The sequence below is a fragment of the Oncorhynchus nerka genome, linkage group LG24 (assembly GCF_034236695.1).
Source record: "Oncorhynchus nerka isolate Pitt River linkage group LG24, Oner_Uvic_2.0, whole genome shotgun sequence".
NCBI classification, from domain to species: Eukaryota; Metazoa; Chordata; class Actinopteri; order Salmoniformes; family Salmonidae; genus Oncorhynchus; species Oncorhynchus nerka.
In genome coordinates this window covers 81228751-81250231 of record NC_088419.1, presented here as the reverse complement: position 1 = coordinate 81250231, position 21481 = coordinate 81228751, and the positions used below count along the sequence as shown (strand labels likewise).

At 45.0% G+C, this 21481-nt stretch overlaps 1 protein-coding gene across 1 annotated transcript in view; it reads left to right on the top strand.

Moving 5' to 3' along the window:
* The window catches only part of LOC115108771 (collagen alpha-1(XXIV) chain), a 296583-nt gene that overhangs the window by 19868 nt on the left and 255234 nt on the right, over window positions 1-21481 (top strand). The window contains exon 2 of the mRNA XM_065009201.1: window positions 7965-8035. Within this exon, the coding sequence (XP_064865273.1) occupies window positions 7965-8035 (71 nt within the window). The remainder of the gene's footprint in view (window positions 1-7964; window positions 8036-21481) is intronic.

Below are 21481 nucleotides of genomic sequence, written 5' to 3'. Positions count from 1 at the left end.
AATATGAGGATGCTCTCCACCAACTCAGATTACCATACCAGACTGTCATAATGAATATGAGGACACTCTCCACCAGCTCAGATTACCATACCAGACTGTCATAATGATTATGAGGATGCTCTCCACCAGCTCAGATTACCATACCAGACTGTCATAATGAATATGAGGATGCTCTCTACCAGCTCAGATTACCATACCAGACTGTTATAATGAATATGAGGATGCTCTCCACCAGCTCAGATTACCATACCAGACTGTCATAATGGATATGAGGATGCTCTCCACCAGCTCAGATTACCATACCAGACTGTCATAATGGATATGAGGATGCTCTCCACCAGCTCAGATTACCATACCAGACTGTCATAATGGATATGAGGATGCTCTTCACCAGCTAGGATTACCATACCAGACTGTCATAATGGATATGAGGATGCTCTCCACCAGCTCAGATTACCATACCAGACTGTCATAATGGATATGAGGATGCTCTCCACCAGCTCAGATTACCATAGCAGACTGTCATAATGGATATGAGGATGCTCTCCACCAGCTCAGATTACCATAACAGACTGTCATAATGGATATGAGGATGCTCTCCACCAGCTCAGATTACCATACCAGACTATCATAATGAATATGAGGATGCTCTCCACCAGCTCAGATTACCATAACAGACTGTCATAATGGATATGAGGATGCTCTCCACCAGCTCAGATTACCATAACAGACTGTCATAATGGATATGAGGATGCTCTCCACCAGCTCAGATTACCATACCAGACTGTCATAATGGATATGAGGATGCTCTCCACCAGCTCAGATTACCATACCAGACTGTCATATAATGAGCACCAGTGACATTAGTTTGTTTGCTATAGATCGATAGCTCTTTGACGTTCACCCATGTCATCACTTAATGGTGCGGCAGGTAGCCTAGTGGTTAGAGCGTTGGACTAGGAACCGGATGGTTGCAAGATCGAATCTTTGAGCTGACAAGGTAAAAATCTGTCATTCTTCCCCTGAACAAGGCAGTTAACCCACTGTTCCTAGGCCATCATAGAAAATAAGAGTTTGTTCATAATTTACATGCCTAGTTAAATAAAGATGGAAATGTGCTCAGGTGAAACTTTCTTTGAATTGGCACCATTAGAACACTACTCTCATCGATATGAACGGACTGCCAAAGGCATCTTTTCTACGCTTTCCATGACAGCTATGATTATACATGCAGTACTTCTTGTCAATCTGGTTGATTCTGTCTGGTCAGAATGCACACTTCATCTCTCTGTCTCATTAATTCTCAATGTTATTATTATGTAAGTGTGTCCAATATATAGTTACTGTCTGAAGGGTTGTACTGTACTGGTCTGCACCTCCTGTATATATTGTCTCTAGCATGGATAATCATCTTCAGCCATTTATATATTGTCTCTAGCATGGAGAATCATCTTCAGCCATTTATATATTGTCTCTAGCATGGAGAATCATCTTCAGCCATTTATATATTGTCTCTAGCATGGAGAATCATCTTCAGCCATTTATATATTTTCTCTAGCATGGATAATCATCTTCAGCCATTTATATATTGTCTCTAGCATGGAGAATCATCTTCAGCCATTTATATATTGTCTCTAGCATGGAGAATCATCTTCAGCCATTTATATATTGTCTCTAGCATGGAGAATCATCTTCAGCCATTTATATATTTTCTCTAGCATGGATAATCATCTTCAGCCATTTATATATTGTCTCTAGCATGGAGATTCATCTTCAGCCATTTATATATTGTCTCCATCATGGAGATTCATCTTCAGCCATTTATATATTGTCTCCATCATGGAGAATCATCTCCAGCCATTTATATATTGTCTCTAGCATGGAGAATCATCTCCAGCCATTTATATATTGTCTCTAGCATGGATAATTTTCTTCAGCCATTTATATATTGTCTCTAGCATGGAGAATCATCTCCAGCCATTTATATATTGTCTCTAGCATGGAGATTCATCTTCAGCCATTTATATATTGTCTCCATCATGGAGATTCATCTTCAGCCATTTATATATTGTCTCCATCATGGAAAATCATCTCCAGCCATTTATATATTGTCTCCATCATGGAGAATCATCTCCAGCCATTTATATATTGTCTCCATCATGGATAATCATCCCCATCCATTTATATATTGTCTCCAGCATGGAGAATCATATTCAGCCATTTATATATTGTCTCTAGCATGGAGAATTTTCTTCAGCCATTTATATATTGTCTCTAGCATGGAGAATCATCTCCAGCCATGTATATATTGTCTCTAGCATGGATAATTTTCTTCAGCCATTTATATATTGTCTCTAGCATGGAGAATCATCTCCAGCCATTTATATATTGTCTCTAGCATGGAGAATCATCTCCAGCCATTTATATATTGTCTCTAGCATGGAGAATCATATTCAGCCATTTATATATTGTCTCTAGAATGGAGAATCATCTCCAGCCATGTAGCATTGTGATTAGAGCAGGGTAGCCTAGCAGGGTAGCATAGTGGTTAGAGCTGGCAAGGTACAAATCTGTCGTTCTGCTCCTGAACAGGCAATTAACTCACCATTCCTAGTATGTCATTGAAAATAAGAATTGGTTCTTAACTTAACTGACTTGCCTAGTTAAATAAAGGAAAAATATTGTATATGTATATATTGTCTCCAGAATGGAGAAGCAGAATGATTGACATGGTGGCTTTTTGAACGTTCTATAAGAGGTGAGACTAGAAAGAATCCTTCAACATATGTTTGAAGTGATATCATGTTATTTGGAATGTGAATGGTAAACTCCCCTACCTTCAAATCAAATCAAATCAAATCAAATTTTATTTGTCACATACACATGGTTAGCAGATGTTAATGCGAGTGTAGCGAAATGCTTGTGCTTCTAGTTCCGACAATGCAGTGATAACCAACAAGTAATCTAACTAACAATTCCAAAACTACTGTCTTATACACAGTGTAAGGGGATAAGGAATATGTACATAAGGATATATGAATGAGTGATGGTACAGAGCAGCATACAGTAGATGGTATCGAGTACAGTATATACATATGAGATGAGTATGTAGACAAAGTAAACAAAGTGGCATAGTTAAAGTGGCTAGTGATACATGTATTACATAAGGATGCAGTCGATGATCTAGAGTACAGTATATACGTATGCATATGAGATGAATAATGTAGGGTAAGTAACATTATATAAGGTAGCATTGTTTAAAGTGGCTAGTGATATATTTACATCATTTCCCATCAATTCCCATTATTAAAGTGGCTGGAGTTGGGTCAGTGTCAATGACAGTGTGTTGGCAGCAGCCACTCAATGTTAGTGGTGGCTGTTTAACAGTCTGATGGCCTTGAGATAGAAGCTGTTTTTCAGTCTCTCGGTCCCAGCTTTGATGCACCTGTACTGACCTCGCCTTCTGGATGATAGCGGGGTGAACAGGCAGTGGTTCGGGTGGTTGATGTGCTTGATGATCTTTATGGCCTTCCTGTAACATCGGGTGGTGTAGGTGTCCTGGAGGGCAGGTAGTTTGCCCCGGTGATGCGTTGTGCAGACCTCACTACCCTCTGGAGAGCCTTACGGTTGAGGGCGGAGCAGTTGCCGTACCAGGCGGTGATACAGCCCGCCAGGATGCTCTCGATTGTGCATCTGTAGAAGTTTGTGAGTGCTTTTGGTGACAAGCCGAATTTCTTCAGCCTCCTGAGGTTGAAGAGGCGCTGCTGCGCCTTCTTCACGACGCTGTCAGTGTGAGTGGACCAATTCAGTTTGTCTGTGATGTGTATGCCGAGGAACTTAAAACTTGCTACCCTCTCCACTACTGTTCCATCGATGTGGATAGGGGGTGTTCCCTCTGCTGTTTCCTGAAGTCCACAATCATCTCCTTAGTTTTGTTGACGTTGAGTGTGAGGTTATTTTCCTGACACCACACTCCGAGGGCCCTCACCTCCTCCCTGTAGGCCGTCTCGTCGTTGTTGGTAATCAAGCCTACCACTGTTGTGTCGTCCGCAAACTTGATGATTGAGTTGGAGGCGTGCGTGGCCACGCAGTCGTGGGTGAACAGGGAGTACAGGAGAGGGCTCAGAACGCACCCTTGTGGGGCCCCCGTGTTGAGGATCAGCGGGGAGGAGATGTTGTTGCCTACCCTCACCACCTGGGGCGGCCCGTCAGGAAGTCCAGTACCCAGTTGCACAGGGCGGGGTCGAGACCCAGGGTCTCGAGCTTGATGACAAGCTTGGAGGGTACTATGGTGTTGAATGCCGAGCTGTAGTCGATGAACAGCATTCTCACATAGGTATTCCTCTTGTCCAGGTGGGTTAGGGCAGTGTGCAGTGTGGTTGAGATTGCATCGTCTGTGGACCTATTTGGGCGGTAAGCAAATTGGAGTGGGTCTAGGGTGTCAGGTAGGGTGGAGGTGATATGGTCCTTGACTAGTCTCTCAAAGCACTTCATGATGACGGAAGTGAGTGCTACGGGGGGCGGTAGTCGTTTAGCTCAGTTACCTTAGCTTTCTTGGGAACAGGAACAATGGTGGCCCTCTTGAAGCATGTGGGAACAGCAGACTGGTATAGGGATTGATTGAATATGTCCGTAAACACACCGGCCAGCTGGTCTGCGCATGCTCTGAGGGCGCGGCTGGGGATGCCGTCTGGGCCTGCAGCCTTGCGAGGGTTAACACGTTTAAATGTCTTACTCACCTCGGCTGCAGTGAAGGAGAGACCGCATGTTTTCGTTGCAGGCCGTGTCAGTGGCACTGTATTGTCCTCAAAGCGGGCAAAAAGTTATTTAGTCTGCCTGGGAGCAAGACATCCTGGTCCGTGACTGGGCTGGGTTTCTTCTTGTAGTCCGTGATTGACTGTAGACCCTGCCACATGCCTCTTGTGTCTGAGCCATTGAATTGAGATTCCACTTTGTCTCTGTACTGACGCTTAGCTTGTTTAATAGCCTTGCGGAGGGAATAGCTGCATTGTTTATATTCGGACATGTTACCAGACACCTTGCCCTGATTAAAAGCAGTGGTTCGCGCTTTCAGTTTCACGCGAATGCTGCCATCAATCCACGGTTTCTGGTTTGGGAATGTTTTTATCGTTGCTATGGGAACGACATCTTCGACGCACGTTCTAATGAACTCGCACACCGAATCAGCGTATTCGTCAATATTTTCATCTGACGCAATACGAAACATGTCCCAGTCCACGTGATGGAAGCAGTCTTGGAGTGTGGAGTCAGCTTGGTCTGACCAGCGTTGGACAGACCTCAGCGTGGGAGCCTCTTGTTTTAGTTTCTGCCTGTAGGCAGGGATCAGCAAAATGGAGTCGTGGTCAGCTTTTCCGAAAGGGGGCGGGGCAGGGCCTTATATGCGTCGCGGAAGTTAGAGTAACAATGATCCAAGGTTTTACCACCCCTGGTTGCGCAATCGATATGCTGATAAAATTTAGGGAGTCTTGTTTTCAGATTAGCTTTGTTAAAATCCCCAGCTACAATGAATGCAGCCTCCGGATAAATGGTTTCCAGTTTGCAAAGAGTTAAATAAAGTTCGTTCAGAGCCATCGATGTGTCTGCTTGGGGGATATATACGGCTGTGATTATAATCGAAGAGAATTCTCTTGGAAGATAATGCGGTCTACATTTGATTGTGAGGAATTCTAAATCAGGTGAACAGAAGGATTTGAGTTCCTGTATGTTTCCTTCATCACACCATGTCTCGTTAGTCATGAGGCATACGCCCCCGCCACTCTTCTTACCAGAAAGATGTTTGTTTCTGTCGGGGCGATGCGTGGAGAAACCCGTTGGCTGCACCGCATCGGATAGCGTCTTCCCAGTAAGCCATGTTTCCGTGAAGCAGAGAACGTTGCAGTCTCTGATGTCCCTCTGGAATGCTACCCTTGCTCGGATTTCGTCAACCTTGTTGTCAAGAGACTGGACATTGGCAAGAAGAATGCTGGGGAGTGGTGCGCGATGTGCCCTTTTTCGGAGTCTGACCAGAACACTGCCTCGTTTCCCTCTTTTTCGGAGTCGTTTCCTTGGGTCGCTGCATGCGATCCATTCCGTTGTCCTGGTTGAAAGGCAGAACACAGGATCCGCGTCGCGGAAAACATATTCTTGGTCGTACTGATGGTGAGTTGACGCTGATCTTATATTCAGTAGTTCTTCTCGACTGTATGTAATGAAACCTAAGATGACCTGGGGTAATAATGTAAGAAATAACACGTAAAAAAACAAAAAACTGCATAGTTTCCTAGGAACGCGAAGCGAGGCGGCCATCTCAGTCGGCGCCGGAAGTAACTTACCAAGGCTTATGTGTTGCTGCCACCCATACTACAGTAGAGATGGATGTGCCTGACATTTTTAAGGTGATACTACAAAGGAATATGTGATATGAGTGGTATAATCCTGTGATGTTGGTTATAGTAAAGTTGAGTGAATCTCTGCCCATCAACAGTTTGTAAACTCACTATGTCTCTCCATACAGTTTGTGGTGGGCAGTGCCCTCTAGAGGTGTGGTCAGTCAGTGGGAATCCCCCTTGTGGGAGTACTGTTTGTTCTCCAATGGAACCCCCTGTCCATGTGTGTAGAGGCAGGAGGAGGGGTATGGTGGGGTTTTGGCAGTGACAGAGCAGCCCTTCTCCCTAGCCAGGAAAACTAGTGGCGTCTTGGTGGTATAGCCCAGACCTCCTATTTGTCATCGCTATTTTGGCACACAGAGCTCCTGCAAGGCCTTCTGTTTTATTTTCATGTACCTATGGGGATACATAGTCACCCACTCACCCTGAACCACCAGTAGGTCAATGTAGAGACAAAGCCCATGTTTATGTGAGATTGTTAAGACTAAAATACACTCAGGCTGCGTTTACACAGGCAGCTTGATTGGTCTTTTGACCAATCAGATTAGCTCTTTTGCCGATAATTGGACAAAAGATCATAATTGGGCTGCCTGTGTAAACGCAGCCTAATGGTTTCCCCTACCTGGGCCCTGGGGGCTCATGGTTTCCCCTGGAGATATAGAATCAGTCCAGTACACACAGCCACTGGCCAATAACAGGCCAGAGGAGAACAGGAGAAAGCATACGGTCATCATCAGTGATCTATCTGCGTGAGTGTTCTTGTTCTTGTTCTTGTTGTGTACAGTACTTGTTAGTTACAAGCTCTCCCTTCCCATCTGTCACTGGTAATACTGGACTCATGGCAGATGATGAGGGGTTTGGATGGACTTGGTCTGTAGTTGTACTTTCCCTTAGTTTCTCCAGTCAGAGAGTACTAGGAGCCAGAGGGACCACAGCTCAGAGTATATCAGCTGTGACACTCCCTCAGCGGGGGTCGAAAACAATCGGATGCGTCCGGTTTTCAGGGCAAATGGAAAGAGAGCCTCAGCTTTTGGACGTTAACAAGGCGACACTCTATCTTAACTCCCCCTCACATTTACTGGATTGGCTGAACAGTGCGGAAGAGAAGTTTGACAGTTTGACCAGAAATAAATAAATTTCGCTCACGCATATATTTTATGCCTCCTATGTTAGGTTAGCTGTGACAGAACACTGTGGTCGCCAGTTGGATGAAACATTTAGTATGCATCTGTAGTTGAAGTTGTAGTAGTTGATTTACGACGTATACAGTCTGATTCTTGTGTGTTGGACACTGCTTCCCAGTGCTCATGACTGTACTGTAGACGATTACGCATTAAGATAATTTCTTAATTGACTTCTTATAATGAATGAATAGCTATATGATAAGTTGTTTGGTCTTCAGTGAAGACATAGAGCGTCTTATATGCGTTACCACTTTATGATAGAGAATGTTTATTGTCTCATTTGTCTCTTAATGATTAATGGGATCACTGACTTGGATCCGTTGACTCAAATCCAGAATATCCCGTATTGGTTTGGTTTACCATTTTCTTTGACTATGTTGTTTTTCCCCTGTAGGAGAACCCTCCTCTTGCTCCTGTCAATATGCACAGCAGTACTGTCTGGAGAAGAAGACTACCGAGCACAAGGTAAGCAGCCTCCACCTCCTCCCCCGCCAACTCCCCCACCCTAACTCCAGCTGTAATTGTAGCAGTATACACCAACCCCATTCCTACCCCGCATCCAGTAGCCATCTCTGCTGCCATGGATTTGTTGTCTCATCATAAAGTGATGTCAACAAAAATGAACAAACGCCTTGTTCTTCAAATGGAAACTGTTTCGCTATGAAAAGTATTGATTGTTACTGGGGCTTGTGCGGGTTTTATAGACACGGGTCTTAGTTTGACCAAGTGACATTTCACTTGTTGGCACCAGACATTCTGAGAGGGTGGGTGAATAGTTACTCTTGGTTGCAGAGGTGCAGAATGCCAGTACTTCTGATGAGTTGTTGTCAATGCTTTAGGGTTCAAACATGCCAACAGAATGATATTACATAAAATAAGTGATTTATGACATTACCCTAGTATCAAGGACAGGAATTCTCCTTGATATGTGTTATTATTGCTCTGTGTTTGTATACATGTATGTATGAGTAATAACATAATGGAGAACAAGCCGGCTGAGGCCAGGGGGTGTGTCTGTCTGTCTGTCTGTCTGTCTGTCTGTCTGTCTGTCTGTCTGTCTGCCTGTGAGTCAGAGGGACAGCTGCACATGGGAGCTCCTCTCCTCTTCCAATTCTTTTTTTAAACCCTCCCTTACATGTCTGTTCTTGCTCCTCATGTCCTAGAATGCAGGTATAGACAACCCAAATAGCCTCCTTCCCTTCTCCCACGTTCCCCTGTGTGTGTCTCTCTCTCATTTAAATTCAATTCAAAGGGCTTTATTAGCATGGGAAACATATCTTTACATTGCCAAAGCAAGTGAAATAGATAACAAACAAAAGTGAAATATACAATAAAACAATTAACAGTAAACATTACACTCACAAAAGTTCCAAAATAATAAAGACATTTGTCTGTATACAGTGTTGTAACGACGTGCAAAGTTAAAGTACAAAAGGGAAAATAAATAAACATAAATATGGGTTGTATTTACAATGGTGTTTGCTCTTAACTGGCTGAAAAGGTCACAAATTGTGCTGCTGTGGTGGCACAATGTGGTATTTCAATCAGTAGATATGGGAGTTTATCAAAATTGGATTTGTTTTCAAATTCTTTCTGGGTCTGTGTAATCTGAGGGAAATATGTGTCTCTAATATGGTCATACATTTGGCAGGAGGTTAGGAAGTGCAGCTCAGTTTCCACCCCATTTTGTGGGCAGTGTGCACATAACCTGTCTTCTCTTGAGAGCCATGTCTGCGTACAGCGGCCTTTCTCAATAGCAAGGCTATGCTCACTGAGTTTGTACATAGTCGAAGCTTTCCTTAAGTTTGGGTCAGTCACAGTGGTCAAATATTCTCTCTCTGTGTTTCTCTCTTTCTCTGTGTTTCTCTCTCTCACTCTCTCTATCTGTTTCTCTCTCTTTCTCCCTCTCTCTGTTTTTCTCTCTCTTTCTCTTTCTCTCTGTCTCTCTTTCTCTCTCACGAAGTACACCAATGAATTAAACTGAAGAGAATAGGGAAACTAAAGGTCAACCAGACTGAGATAATGCTTTAATGTGTTTGGCAACAGCTCTTTCTCTGGACAGATGCAGCGGATAAGTTGATAAGGTGATATCCATCAGTATTCCAGATAAGTATCGGGAAAAGAGACAGCGGTTGAGAGGCTTGGTCGGATGATTACATATTTCTGTTTCTCCTCTCTCCTCCCCTCCTATGACCGTTGCAGAGCAACAACAAGTTCAGTCAGAGTTGTATGTTTAGCTGTCGGTGTTATTGTCCAATGGAGGAGGAACTGCTGTCAATCAAGTTCAAAACTAGTTTCACGTGGCGTGGGTCTCAACACACATTACAGTAATAAGGCAAAAACAAGCAAACAGAAACTACTAGGCTTACATCTGCTAAGGATATTATTATGGTGCAAGACCTTGGCTGACACCAGAGGTGATGTCATTTCTTACCTGTACTGGACACCCAGCATGCATTTAAAAAAATAGGCCTGCTACAAAAATGACAGGATAGCCTACTCTGCTGATACTGACAAACAGATGAATAAAAACGATGTTGTCTGATCCATATAATGGGCCTACGAAAAGGGGAGACAATCAATATGACGCCCATTTAACCTGTAGGAGGAAGTTATTGTCCAAAAACAAACAGAAGTGGCACTGACCCAGCAATGAAGACAGTGAATATGCAGACTCACCGGGGATGTTGCTGATGTTCTCTGCTGGTGCCAATGAGAGAGGCTACTGTTCGCTCAATTAAGTTAATATAACTAAAAGACAGATTGGAGTCTTTTCATTGTCGTCTCTTTACCACAATAGCCATTTGCTTTCCAAATAGTTTTTCATCAATTGTATTTTTAAATACTGTGATATGCCTGGCTGGGTCTCTGCTTTTTACTGACAGTCACAACTCAACATTAGTCTATTTGTTATGTGCAGTGTCATGCACAAATTGTGGGGCCTTCCAACTGTAGGCTATGTGATTTAACACAATCCTCAGCAAAAAAAGCAAATGTAAGCTAATGATCCTCGTGCTTTCTGGTGTTGTAGCCTATTTTGAATGATTGTGTTTATTTCTGTATAGACAGGAATAAGATAATTAGCGTATATCATTTTGGCAATTTAATTATATTTACTTTCGGGAAAGCTTAGCTTCCCCTAGCCTTATGGACACTCCGCCTAGGCCTTTTAATGTGGCCTAAACACAACCAGTCATGATGATTTCATCGGATTGTCAAACAATCACTTAACAAAAGCGCTCCTGTAGGCGACCCACGCACCTTCGTTCACTCACAAAATACCCAACAGTGCTCCTGTAGGCGACCCACGCACCTTCGTTCACTCACAAAATACCCAACAGTGCACCTGTAGGCGACCCACACACCTTCGTTCACTCAGAAAATACCCAACAGTGCACCTGTAGGCTACCCACGCACCTTCGTTCACTCACAAAATACCCAACAGTGCACCTGTAGGCTACCCACGCACCTTCGTTCACTCACAAAATACCCAACAGTGCTCCTGTAGGCGACCCACACACCTTCGTTCACTCACAAAATACCCAACAGTGCACCTGTAGGCTACCCACGCACCTTCGTTCACTCACAAAATACCCAACAGTGCTCCTGTAGGCGACCCACGCACCTTCGTTCACTCACAAAATACCCAACAGTGCTCCTGTAGGCGACCCACGCACCTTCATTCACTCACAAAATACCCAACAGTGCACCTGTAGGCGACCCACGCACCTTCGTTCACTCACAAAATACCCAACAGTGCTCCTGTAGGCGACCCACGCACCTTCGTTCACTCACAAAATACCCAACAGTGCACCGTGCACCTTTAATTTGATGAATGGAAAGAGACAGCTGTTAAAAAACACCTGTGTGTATTGTCATGACTTTCTGTGATTATCATTAGGCCTACACTTGTAGCCTGAATTGATGCATCCACTTTTGTCCACTCACGCCTCGGTCTCGGCACCTCACCTCCGCCTTCACAAAATGTAAGTGTTCTCCTCAAACTACAAAGCAATTTGGAGCGTAGAGCACCTGGTTTCCAGTCATTTCAGTCATTTTCATACAGCTGACATGCAGTAATGGTAATGAATGGTGTCATATGGCATGTTATGGCCTATGGCATGTTGTATTAATTGTGATAGGCTCACGCTTTACCTATACAACGTACCCCCACTATTTATTTTGCCGGGACGCCGTACCAGACCGTGCCACCTTACTTTCCCCCCTGGCTGACACTCAACTTGAATTAAACAGTCTGGCCACTCAACATGTACAGGGATATTGCAGAAGACAGGGATATTACAGAGGACATGCTAGATATATTCCATATGCTTCCAATATGAATTGGCTCCACTCCTCCTCCTGAGGCAGGCCTATCCCCAGCTCCACTCCTCCTCATGAGGCAGGCCTATCCCCAGCTCCACACCTCCTCATGAGGCAGGCCTATCCCCAGCTCAACTCCTCCTCATGAGGCAGGCCTATCCCCAGCTCCACTCCTCCTCATGAGGCAGGCCTATCCCCAGCTCCACACCTCCGCATGAGGCAGGCCTATCCCCAGCTCCACTCCTCCTCATGAGGCAGGCCTATCCCCAGCTCCACTCCTCCTCCTGAGGCAGGCCTCCCCCCAGCTCCACTCCTCCTGAGGCAGGCCTATCCCCAGCTCCACACCTCCTGAGGCAGGCCTATCCCCAGCTCCACTCCTCCTCCTGAGGCAGGCCTATCCCAAGCTCCACTCCTCCTGAGGCAGGCCCCCCCAGCTCCACTCCTCCTGAGGCAGGCCCCCCCAGCTCCACTCCTCCTGAGGCAGGCCCCCCCAGCTCCACTCCTCCTGAGGCAGGCCTATCCCCAGCTCCACTCCTCCTGAGGCAGGCCTATCCCCAGCTCCACTCCTCCTGAGGCAAGCCTAACCCCAGCTCCACTCATCCTCCTGAGGCAGCCCCCCAGCTCCACTCCTCCTGAAGCAGGCCTATACCCAGCTCCCCTCCCCTGAGTCAGGCCCAATTCAGGCTAAACCCAGGCAGTCAAGTCCTTTACCACCACCGATAGTACAGTACCAGTCAGAAGTTTGGACACACCTACTCATTCAAGGGTTTTTCTTTATTTTACTATTTTCTACATTGCAGAATAATAGTTAAACATCAAAACTATGAAATAACACATATGGAATCAATTAGTAACCAAAAAAAGTGTTAAACAAATCAAAGTATAATTTATATTTGAGATTCTTCAAAGTAGCCACCCTTTGCCTTGATGACAGCTTTGCACACTCTTGACATTCTCTCAACCAGCTTCATGAGGTAGTCACATTTATCACACATGCATTTCAATTAACAAGTGTGCCTTGTTAAAATTTAATTTGTGGAATTTCTTTCCTTCTTAATTTTTTGAGTCAATCAGTTATGCTGTGACAAGGTAGGGGTGGTATACAGAAGATAGCCCTATTTGGTAAAATACCAAGTCCATATTATGGTAAGAACAGCTCAAATAAGGAAAGAGAAACGACAGTCCATCATTACTTTAAGACATGAAGGTCAGTCAATGTGGAAAATTTTAAGAACTTTCTTCAAGTGCAGTCGCAAAAACCATCAAGCACTATGATTTAACTGGCTCTCATGAGGACTGCCAGAGGAAAGGAAGACCCAGAGTTACCTCTGCTGCAGAGGATAAGTTCATTAGAGTTACCATCCTCAGAAATCGACAACTAACTGAACATCTCAACATCAACTGTTCAGAGGAAACTACGTGAATCAGGCCTTCATGGTTGAATTACTGCAAAGAAATCACTACTAAAGGACACCAATAATAAGAAGAGACTTGCTTGGGCCAAGAAACACGAGCAATGGACATTAGACCGGTGGAAGTCTGTCCTTTGGTCTGATGAGTCCAAATTTGAGATTTTTGGTTCCAACCACCGGGTCTTTGTGAGACGCAGAATAGGTGAACAAATTATCTCAGCATGTGTGGTTCCCACCGTGAAGCATGGAGGAGGAGGTGTTATGGTGTAGCGGTGCTTTGCTGGTGACACTTTCTGTGATTGATTTAGAATTCAAGGCACACCTAACCAGCATGGCTACCACAGCATTCTGCAGCAATACGCCATCCCATCTGGTTTGGATTAGTGGGACTATGGTTTGTTTTTCTACAGGACAATGACCCAACACACCTCCAGGATGTGTAAGGGCTATTTGACCAAGAAGGAGAGTGGCGGAATGCTGCATCAGATGACCTGGCCGCCACAATCACCCAATGAGTTGGACTGCAAAGTGAAGGAAAAGCAGCCAACAAGTGCTCAGTATATGTGGGAACTCATTCAAGACTGTTGGAAAAACATTCCTCATGAAGCTGGTTGAGATACTGCCAACAAAACAACAAATCTGTCATCAAGGGTGCTACTTTGAAGAATCCAAAATATAAAATATATTTTGATTTGTTTAACACTTTTTTGGTTACTACATGATTCCACATGTGTTTTATCATAGCTTTGATGTCTTCACTATTATTCTACAATATAGAAAATAGTAAAATAAATAAAAACCCTTGAATGAGTTGGTGTGCCCAAACTTTTGACTGCTACTTTATGCTATTATTCTGTCTCTATATCATTGTAGACCCCACCACCACCAACACTACACCACCACTACACAGCAGGATCAATCCATCATTAGAAGAAGATGAGGAGGAATGCAGAAGAGAGCAGAATGCTCAGTGACTGACTGAGGGCTGGGCCAGGGCAGCTTGTCTTCACATAATGAGACAGCTTGGAATCCTGGCTAATGTTACCCCAGGCAAAGAATGTCAAGGACATCGATTCTCTTTTCTGTGCAGCTAGCGAGACTAGAGTAGAGTAGAGTAGAGTAGAGTAGATTAGAGTAGAGTAGATTAGAGTAGATTAGAGGAGAGGTGAGGTGAGGAAAAGAAGGGAGAGAAGAGAATAGGAAAGGAGAGATCTATTGCAGATACTTAGTCTGCATCCCAAATGGTACAGGTTTCCCTATTTAGTGCACTATAGGCCCTAGTCAAAAGCAATGCACTAAATAGGGAATAGGGTGCCATTTGGGATGCCTACACAGCTAGTCCCCAGTCTGCATACACAACTTGTCCCCAGCCTGCATACACAACTAGTCCCCAGGCTGCATACACAACTAGTCCCCTGTCTGCATACACAACTAGTCCCCAGTCTGCATACGCAACTAGTCCCCTGTCTGCATACACAACTAGTCCCCAGTCTGCATACGCAACTAGTCCCCTGTCTGCATACACAACTAGTCCCCAGCCTGCATACACAACTAGTCCCCAGGCTGCATACACAACTAGTCCCCTGTCTGCATACACAACTAGTCCCCAGTCTGCATACGCAACTAGTCCCCTGTCTGCATACACAACTAGTCCCCAGGCTGCATACACAACTAGTCCCCAGGCTGCATACACAACTAGTCCCCTGTCTGCATACACAACTAGTCCCCAGTCTGCATACACAACTAGTCCCCAGGCTGCATACACAACTACTCCCCAGTCTGCATACACAACTAGTTCCCAGGCTGCATACACAACTAGTCCCCAGGCTGCATACACAACTTGTCCCCAGGCTGCATACACAACTAGTCCCCAGGCTGCATACACAACTAGTCCCCTGTCTGCATACACAACTAGTCCCCAGGCTGCATACACAACTAGTCCCCAGGCTGCATACACAACTAGTCCCCTGTCTGCATACACAACTAGTCCCCAGTCTGCATGCACAACTAGTTCCCAGGCTGCATAGACAACTAGTTCCCAGTCTGCATACACAACTAGTCCCCAGGCTGCATAAACAACTAGTCCCCAATCTGCATACACAACTAGTCCCCATTCTGCATACACAACTAGTCCCCAGTCTGCATACACCACTAGTCCCCAGGCTGCATACACAACTAGTCCCCAGTCTGCATACACAACTAGTCCCCAGTCTGCATGCACAACTAGTTCCCAGGCTGCATAGACAACTAGTTCCCAGTCTGCATACACAACTAGTCCCCAGGCTGCATACACAACTAGTCCCCAGTCTGCATACACACCTAGTTCCCAATCTGCATACACAACTAGTCCCCAGGCTGCATACACAACTAGTCCCCAGGATGCATACACAACTAGTCCCCAGTCTGCATACACAACTAGTCCCCAGGCTGCATACACAACTAGTTCCCAGGCTGCATACACAACTAGTCCCCAGGTTGCATACACAACTAGTCCCCAGTCTGCATACACAACTAGTCCCCAGGCTGCATACACAACTTGTCCTCAGGCTGCATACACAAATAGTTCCCAGGCTGCATACACAACTAGTCCCCAGCCTGCATACACAACTAGTCCCCAATCTGCATACACAACTAGTCCCCATTCTGCATACACAACTAGTCCCCAGTCTGCATACACCACTAGTCCCCAGGCTGCATACACAACTAGTCCCCAGTCTGCATACACAACTAGTCCCCAGTCTGCATGCACAACTAGTTCCCAGGCTGCATAGACAACTAGTTCCCAGTCTGCATACACAACTAGTCCCCAGTCTGCATACACAACTAGTCCCCAGGCTGCATGCACAACTAGTTCCCAGGCTGCATAGACAACTAGTTCCCAGTCTGCATACACAACTAGTCCCCAGGCTGCATACACAACTAGTCCCCAGTCTGCATACACAACTAGTCCCCAGGCTGCATACACAACTAGTCCCCTGTCTGCATACACAACTAGTCCCCAGTCTGCATACACAACTAGTCCCCAGGCTGCATACACAACTAGTTCCCAGGCTGCATACACAACTAGTCCCCAGGCTGCATACACAACTAGTCCCCAGTCTGCATACACAACTAGTCCCCAGGCTGCATACACATCTTGTCCTCAGGCTGCATACACAACTAGTTCCCAGGCTGCATACACAACTAGTCCCCAGCCTGCATACACAACTAGTCCTCAGGCTGCATACACAACTAGTCCACAGTCTGCATACACAACTAGTTCCCAGGCTGCATACACAACTAGTCCCCAGCCTGCATACACAACTAGTCCCCAGGCTGCATAGACAACTAGTTTAGGAAAGAGAGGACCAGGTTTAGGAATTAGAGGACCTCATAAGCACATGAACTCAGACATGAGCACTGTGAGGCACGTTAAATCGCTCAGTCTCTGTATTTTCCAAGGCCTCTATGCATGGACGGACAAAGCAACCTTTTGGCTGATTCCGAGCGATGGTAAAGCTAGTAAACCACAGACATCCTGACACCAGCAGCACCATACCCACTCACCCCCCCCAGCTCCCTACACCATACTCAGATAACTATCAGAGAGTTCAGGGGGTGTAGGGGATCTACCACCTTGTAAATCCTTGGACATGAGCCCATTGCCGTGTGTAAAGAAAATGTAAACAGTATTCTTCAAAATACATCCAGTATTATGTTGTTTACAGTTTAGGCATAAAGATAATGCTTACCAATGTCACTGTTTGGATCCCCATTTTAGACAATGCTAATAACATTTGATTATGTTATGATCACTGAATCCTTAATGCTTTTTCCTAAGTGTTTCCATGTGAACATGTTAAAAATACAAAAGCTACAAAGGTAAACGTCAGTCACCATCTATTACCCCTTCCTCCCCACATTTATAATACGCTTTTCTAAATAAGTTATTGTCTGTTCAATTTGACCCATGGCCAAGGTGAAAGGTGTCGACGTCATACGTCATACATGTGCGACTCATTCTAATAGCTGTGTTACGGCTTTGAGGTCAGAGTTTTTACCAGTCTGCGTTCTTGACTATTTTCTGTTTTGCATGCCCCCAGAGATGTTTTCAGTAAAAAATATTTTTTTTTACTTCAGTTTTTACGACCACGTTAAACCTGCTGTGACAACACACTATAGAAGCCTAATTTTAAATTCAAAACACTGGTTGTGCGTGTGCGTGTGTGTGTTTAAACCACTGGCTGAGTTATGTTCCCTCTTGTTCTGCCAAATCAATAAAACAGACTTTGTGACTAAGACCCCTGAACATATTTCTGAGCAGATCCCTGAGCAAGGGGAAAAACTTTTTCAAAGAAAGCTAGCATCTCTTGATTAGCAATGTAAATATCTTCCACTGCTCCTCTCCCTCCTCCTCCTCCTCCTCCTCCCTCCTGACTTCTCCTCCTCCTGCTCTCCCCCCTCCCTAATCCCTCCTCCCTCCTCCTCTACCTGATCCTCCTCCTACTTTTCCTTCTCCGCTTCCTTCTCCTCCTTCTCCTCCTCTTCCTCCTCGTCCTCCTCCTAGGATCTCCCCACTGACGTTTTCCTGTTTCCTGGATTCCACTGAGTTACTGCCTTAGTCTGCCAGTTTCTCCCTTTCTTACACACACACACACACACACACACACACACATACACACACACAGTCAGTAAAACCTTTTGAGTCTTGATTCCTTTTGATTTTTTAAAAATTATTATTATTTTTATTTCACCTTTATTTAGCCAGGTAGGCCAGTTGAGAACAAGTTCTCATTTACAACTGCGACCTGGCCAAGATAAAGCAAAGCAGTGCAACACAAGCAACCCAGAGTTACACATGGGATAAACAAACGTACAGTCAATAATACAATAGAAAATCTATATACAGTGTGTGCAAATGTAGTAAGGGAGGTAAGGCAATAAATAGGCCATAGTGGTGAAATAATTCAAATTGAGCAATTAAACACTGGAGTGATAGATGTGCAGAAGATTATGTGCAAGTAGAGATACTGGGGTGCAATGAAGAAGAAGAAAAACAATATGGGGATGAGGTAGTTGGGTGGACTATTTGCAGATGGACTGTGTTCAGGTGCAATGATTGCTAAGCTGCTCTGACAGCTGATGTTTAAAGTTAGTGAGGGAGATATAAGACTCCAGCTTCAGTGATTTTTGCAATTCATTCCAGTCATTGGCAGCAGAGAACTGGAAGGAATGGTGGCCAAATAAGGAGTTGGCTTTGGGGATAACCAGTCAAATATACCTGCTGAGCGTGTGCTACGGGCGGGTGCTGCTATGGTGACCAGTGAGCTGAGATGAGGCGGGGATGTACCTAGCAAAAACTTATAGATGACGTGGAGCCAGTGGGTTTGGCGGCGATTATGAAGCGAGGGCCAGCCTACGAGAGCATACAGGTCGCAGTGGTGGGTAGTATATGGGGCTTTGGTGACAAAACGGATGGCACTGTGATAGACTGCATCCAATTTGCTGAGTAGAGTGTTGGAGGCTAATTTGTAAGTGACATCGCCAAAGTCAAGGATCGGTGGGATGGTCAGTATTACGAGGGTATGTTTAGCAGCATGAGTGAAGGATGCTTTGATGCGAAATAGGAAGCCAATTCTAGATTTAATTTTGGATTGGAGATGCTTAATGTGAGTCTGGAAGGAGAGTTTATAGTCTAACCAGACACCTAGGTATTTGTACTTGTCCAGATATTCTAAGTCAGAACTGTCCAGAGTAGTGATGCTAGACGGGAGGCCGGGTGCGGGCAGCAATCGGTTGAAGAGCATGCATTTAGTTCTACTTGCATTTAAGAGCACTTGGAGGACAAGGAAGGAGTGTTGTATGGCATTGAAGCTGTCTGGAGGTTTGTTAACACAGTGTCCAAAGAAGGGCCAGAAGTATACAGAATGGTGTCGTCTGCTTAGAGATGGATCAGAGAATCACCAGCAGCAAGAGCGACATCATTGATGTATACAGAGAAAAGCGTCGGGCCGAATATTAAACCCTGTGGCATCCCCATAGAGACTGTCAGAGGTCCGGACAACAGGCCCTGCGATTTGACACACTGAAGTAGTTGGTGAACCAGGCGAGGCAGTCATTTGAGAAAACAAGGCTGTTGAGTCTGCCGAAAAGAATGCAGTGATTGACAGAGTCGAAAGCCTTGACCAGGTCAATGAAGACGGCTGCACATGTCTTTTATCGATGACGGTTATTATATCATTTAGGACCTTGAGCGTGGCTGAAGTGCACCCATGACCCGCTCGGGAACCAGATTGCATAGCGGAAAAGGTATGGTGGGATTCAAAATGGTCGGTGATCTGTTTGTTAACTTTTAGAAAGGCAGGGTAGGATAGATATAGGTCTGTAAAAGTTTGGGTCTAGGGTGTCTCCCCCTTTGAAGAGGGGGATGCCCGTGGCAGCTTTCCAATCTTTACGGTTCTCAGACAATACGAAAGAGAGGTTGAACAGGCTAGTAATAGGGGTTGCAACATTTGCTGGTGGATAATATTAGAAAGAGAGGGTCCAGATTGTCTAGCCCGGCTGATTTGTAGGGGTCCAGATTTTGCAGCTCTTTCAGAACATCAGCTATCTTGATATAATAACTAGCCAAGACAGCAGTAGACAAGGCATATTGACATTAGAGAGAGGCATTAAGCAAACACAGGTGTAGATCAGGAGAGCTAAGAAAACAATGGGTAAATGGCGATGAATGGGCAGAGTGGGACTGTTAGAATGATCATAGGGTCAAAAGAGCAGCAATAGGTGAGTCAGGGTGCTGTTCGGTAGTCACTACTACGCTAGACAAGCAGGGGACACAGCGGGCCTAGCCGGGGCTAGTAGATGGTTCTTCGGCGACAACGTAACTGAATAGCCTGTTGAGACCACGTTGGCAGTCCATTCGTGATGGATCGGCGGGCTCCGTGTCGACAATAAAGGGTCCAGGCCAATTGGCAAAGGAGGTGTTGTAGCCCTAGAATTAGCTGGTATATGGGCCTAGCTCGAGGCTAGCTGGTGTTTGCTTCGGGACAGAGGTGTTAGCTAACATGGGCCACTCGTTTGCAGCTAGCTACCTGCGATGATCCGATGTAATGATCCAGAGCGGCAGGAATCCGGTGATTGGTAGAGAAAAGCAGTCCGATATGCTCTGGGTTGATATCGAGCTGTGCAGACTAACAGGTATTGTTCGAGCTATGGCTGGCTGGTGACCGAGAAAAAGGTGAAGACTGCTAACCGTGGCTAACAAAGACTAGTAGCTAGTTAGCTGGCTAGCTCCTGATGGAAGTTCCAGTTATAAGGAATAAAAATAGCAGATCCGTACCACATTGGGTGAGGCGGATTGCAGGAAAGTATATTTAAGTCGTAGATAGAAAGTGAGATTAAGGTATATACGAAGAAGACCGGCTATTTACACAGGATAAGACAAGGACAAACAGACACATCCTACTGCTACGCCATCTTGGATTTGATATTCATTTGAAAGATAACATTTAAATGTTCATAACATATTTCATACCTCTTTGTTCTCATTTGTCATATTGTGCTCTTCCGAAAATATTGTGCCATGCTGTTGACATTTGTACAAATAAAAGGTGCTATCTAGAACCTTAGTGTTCTTTGGCTGTCCCCATAGAAGAACCCTTTGAATGAACCTTTTGGGTTCCATGTAGAACCCTTTCCACAAAGAGTTCTACATGGAACCCAAAAAGTTTCTACCTGGAACCAAAAAGGGTTCTCCTATGGGGAAAGCCAAATAACCTTTTTGGAACCCTTTTTTCTAAGATTGTAATGTTTCCCTCAAACCCCGTTATTCCCTGATTCAAAGTCTAGCTAACTACCATGCTGAGAAACTCTTTCCACTACTTTTAAACTCATTTTTAAACGCTGTTCTCCTGCTGTACTTCAATGTCAGCAGGTCAGACATGTAGTTTGAGGAATCACCTGGGAGAGAGGAAAATTCATGACTCAGCTTGTTAAGAAAGAGAGCATCATGAATCTCTGTTGGCAGATTGATTCAAACAGGCTGTTTGAAAAACACACACACACACAAACATACACACACACACACACACTGCTGTGTGATAGTACTGTACTGTACCATCTATCCCTGTGTAGTCCCTTGTCTGGAATCATCTGGCCCCCAGCTGCCTCGCTCACTGGCCTGGCTGCCTGGCTGTCT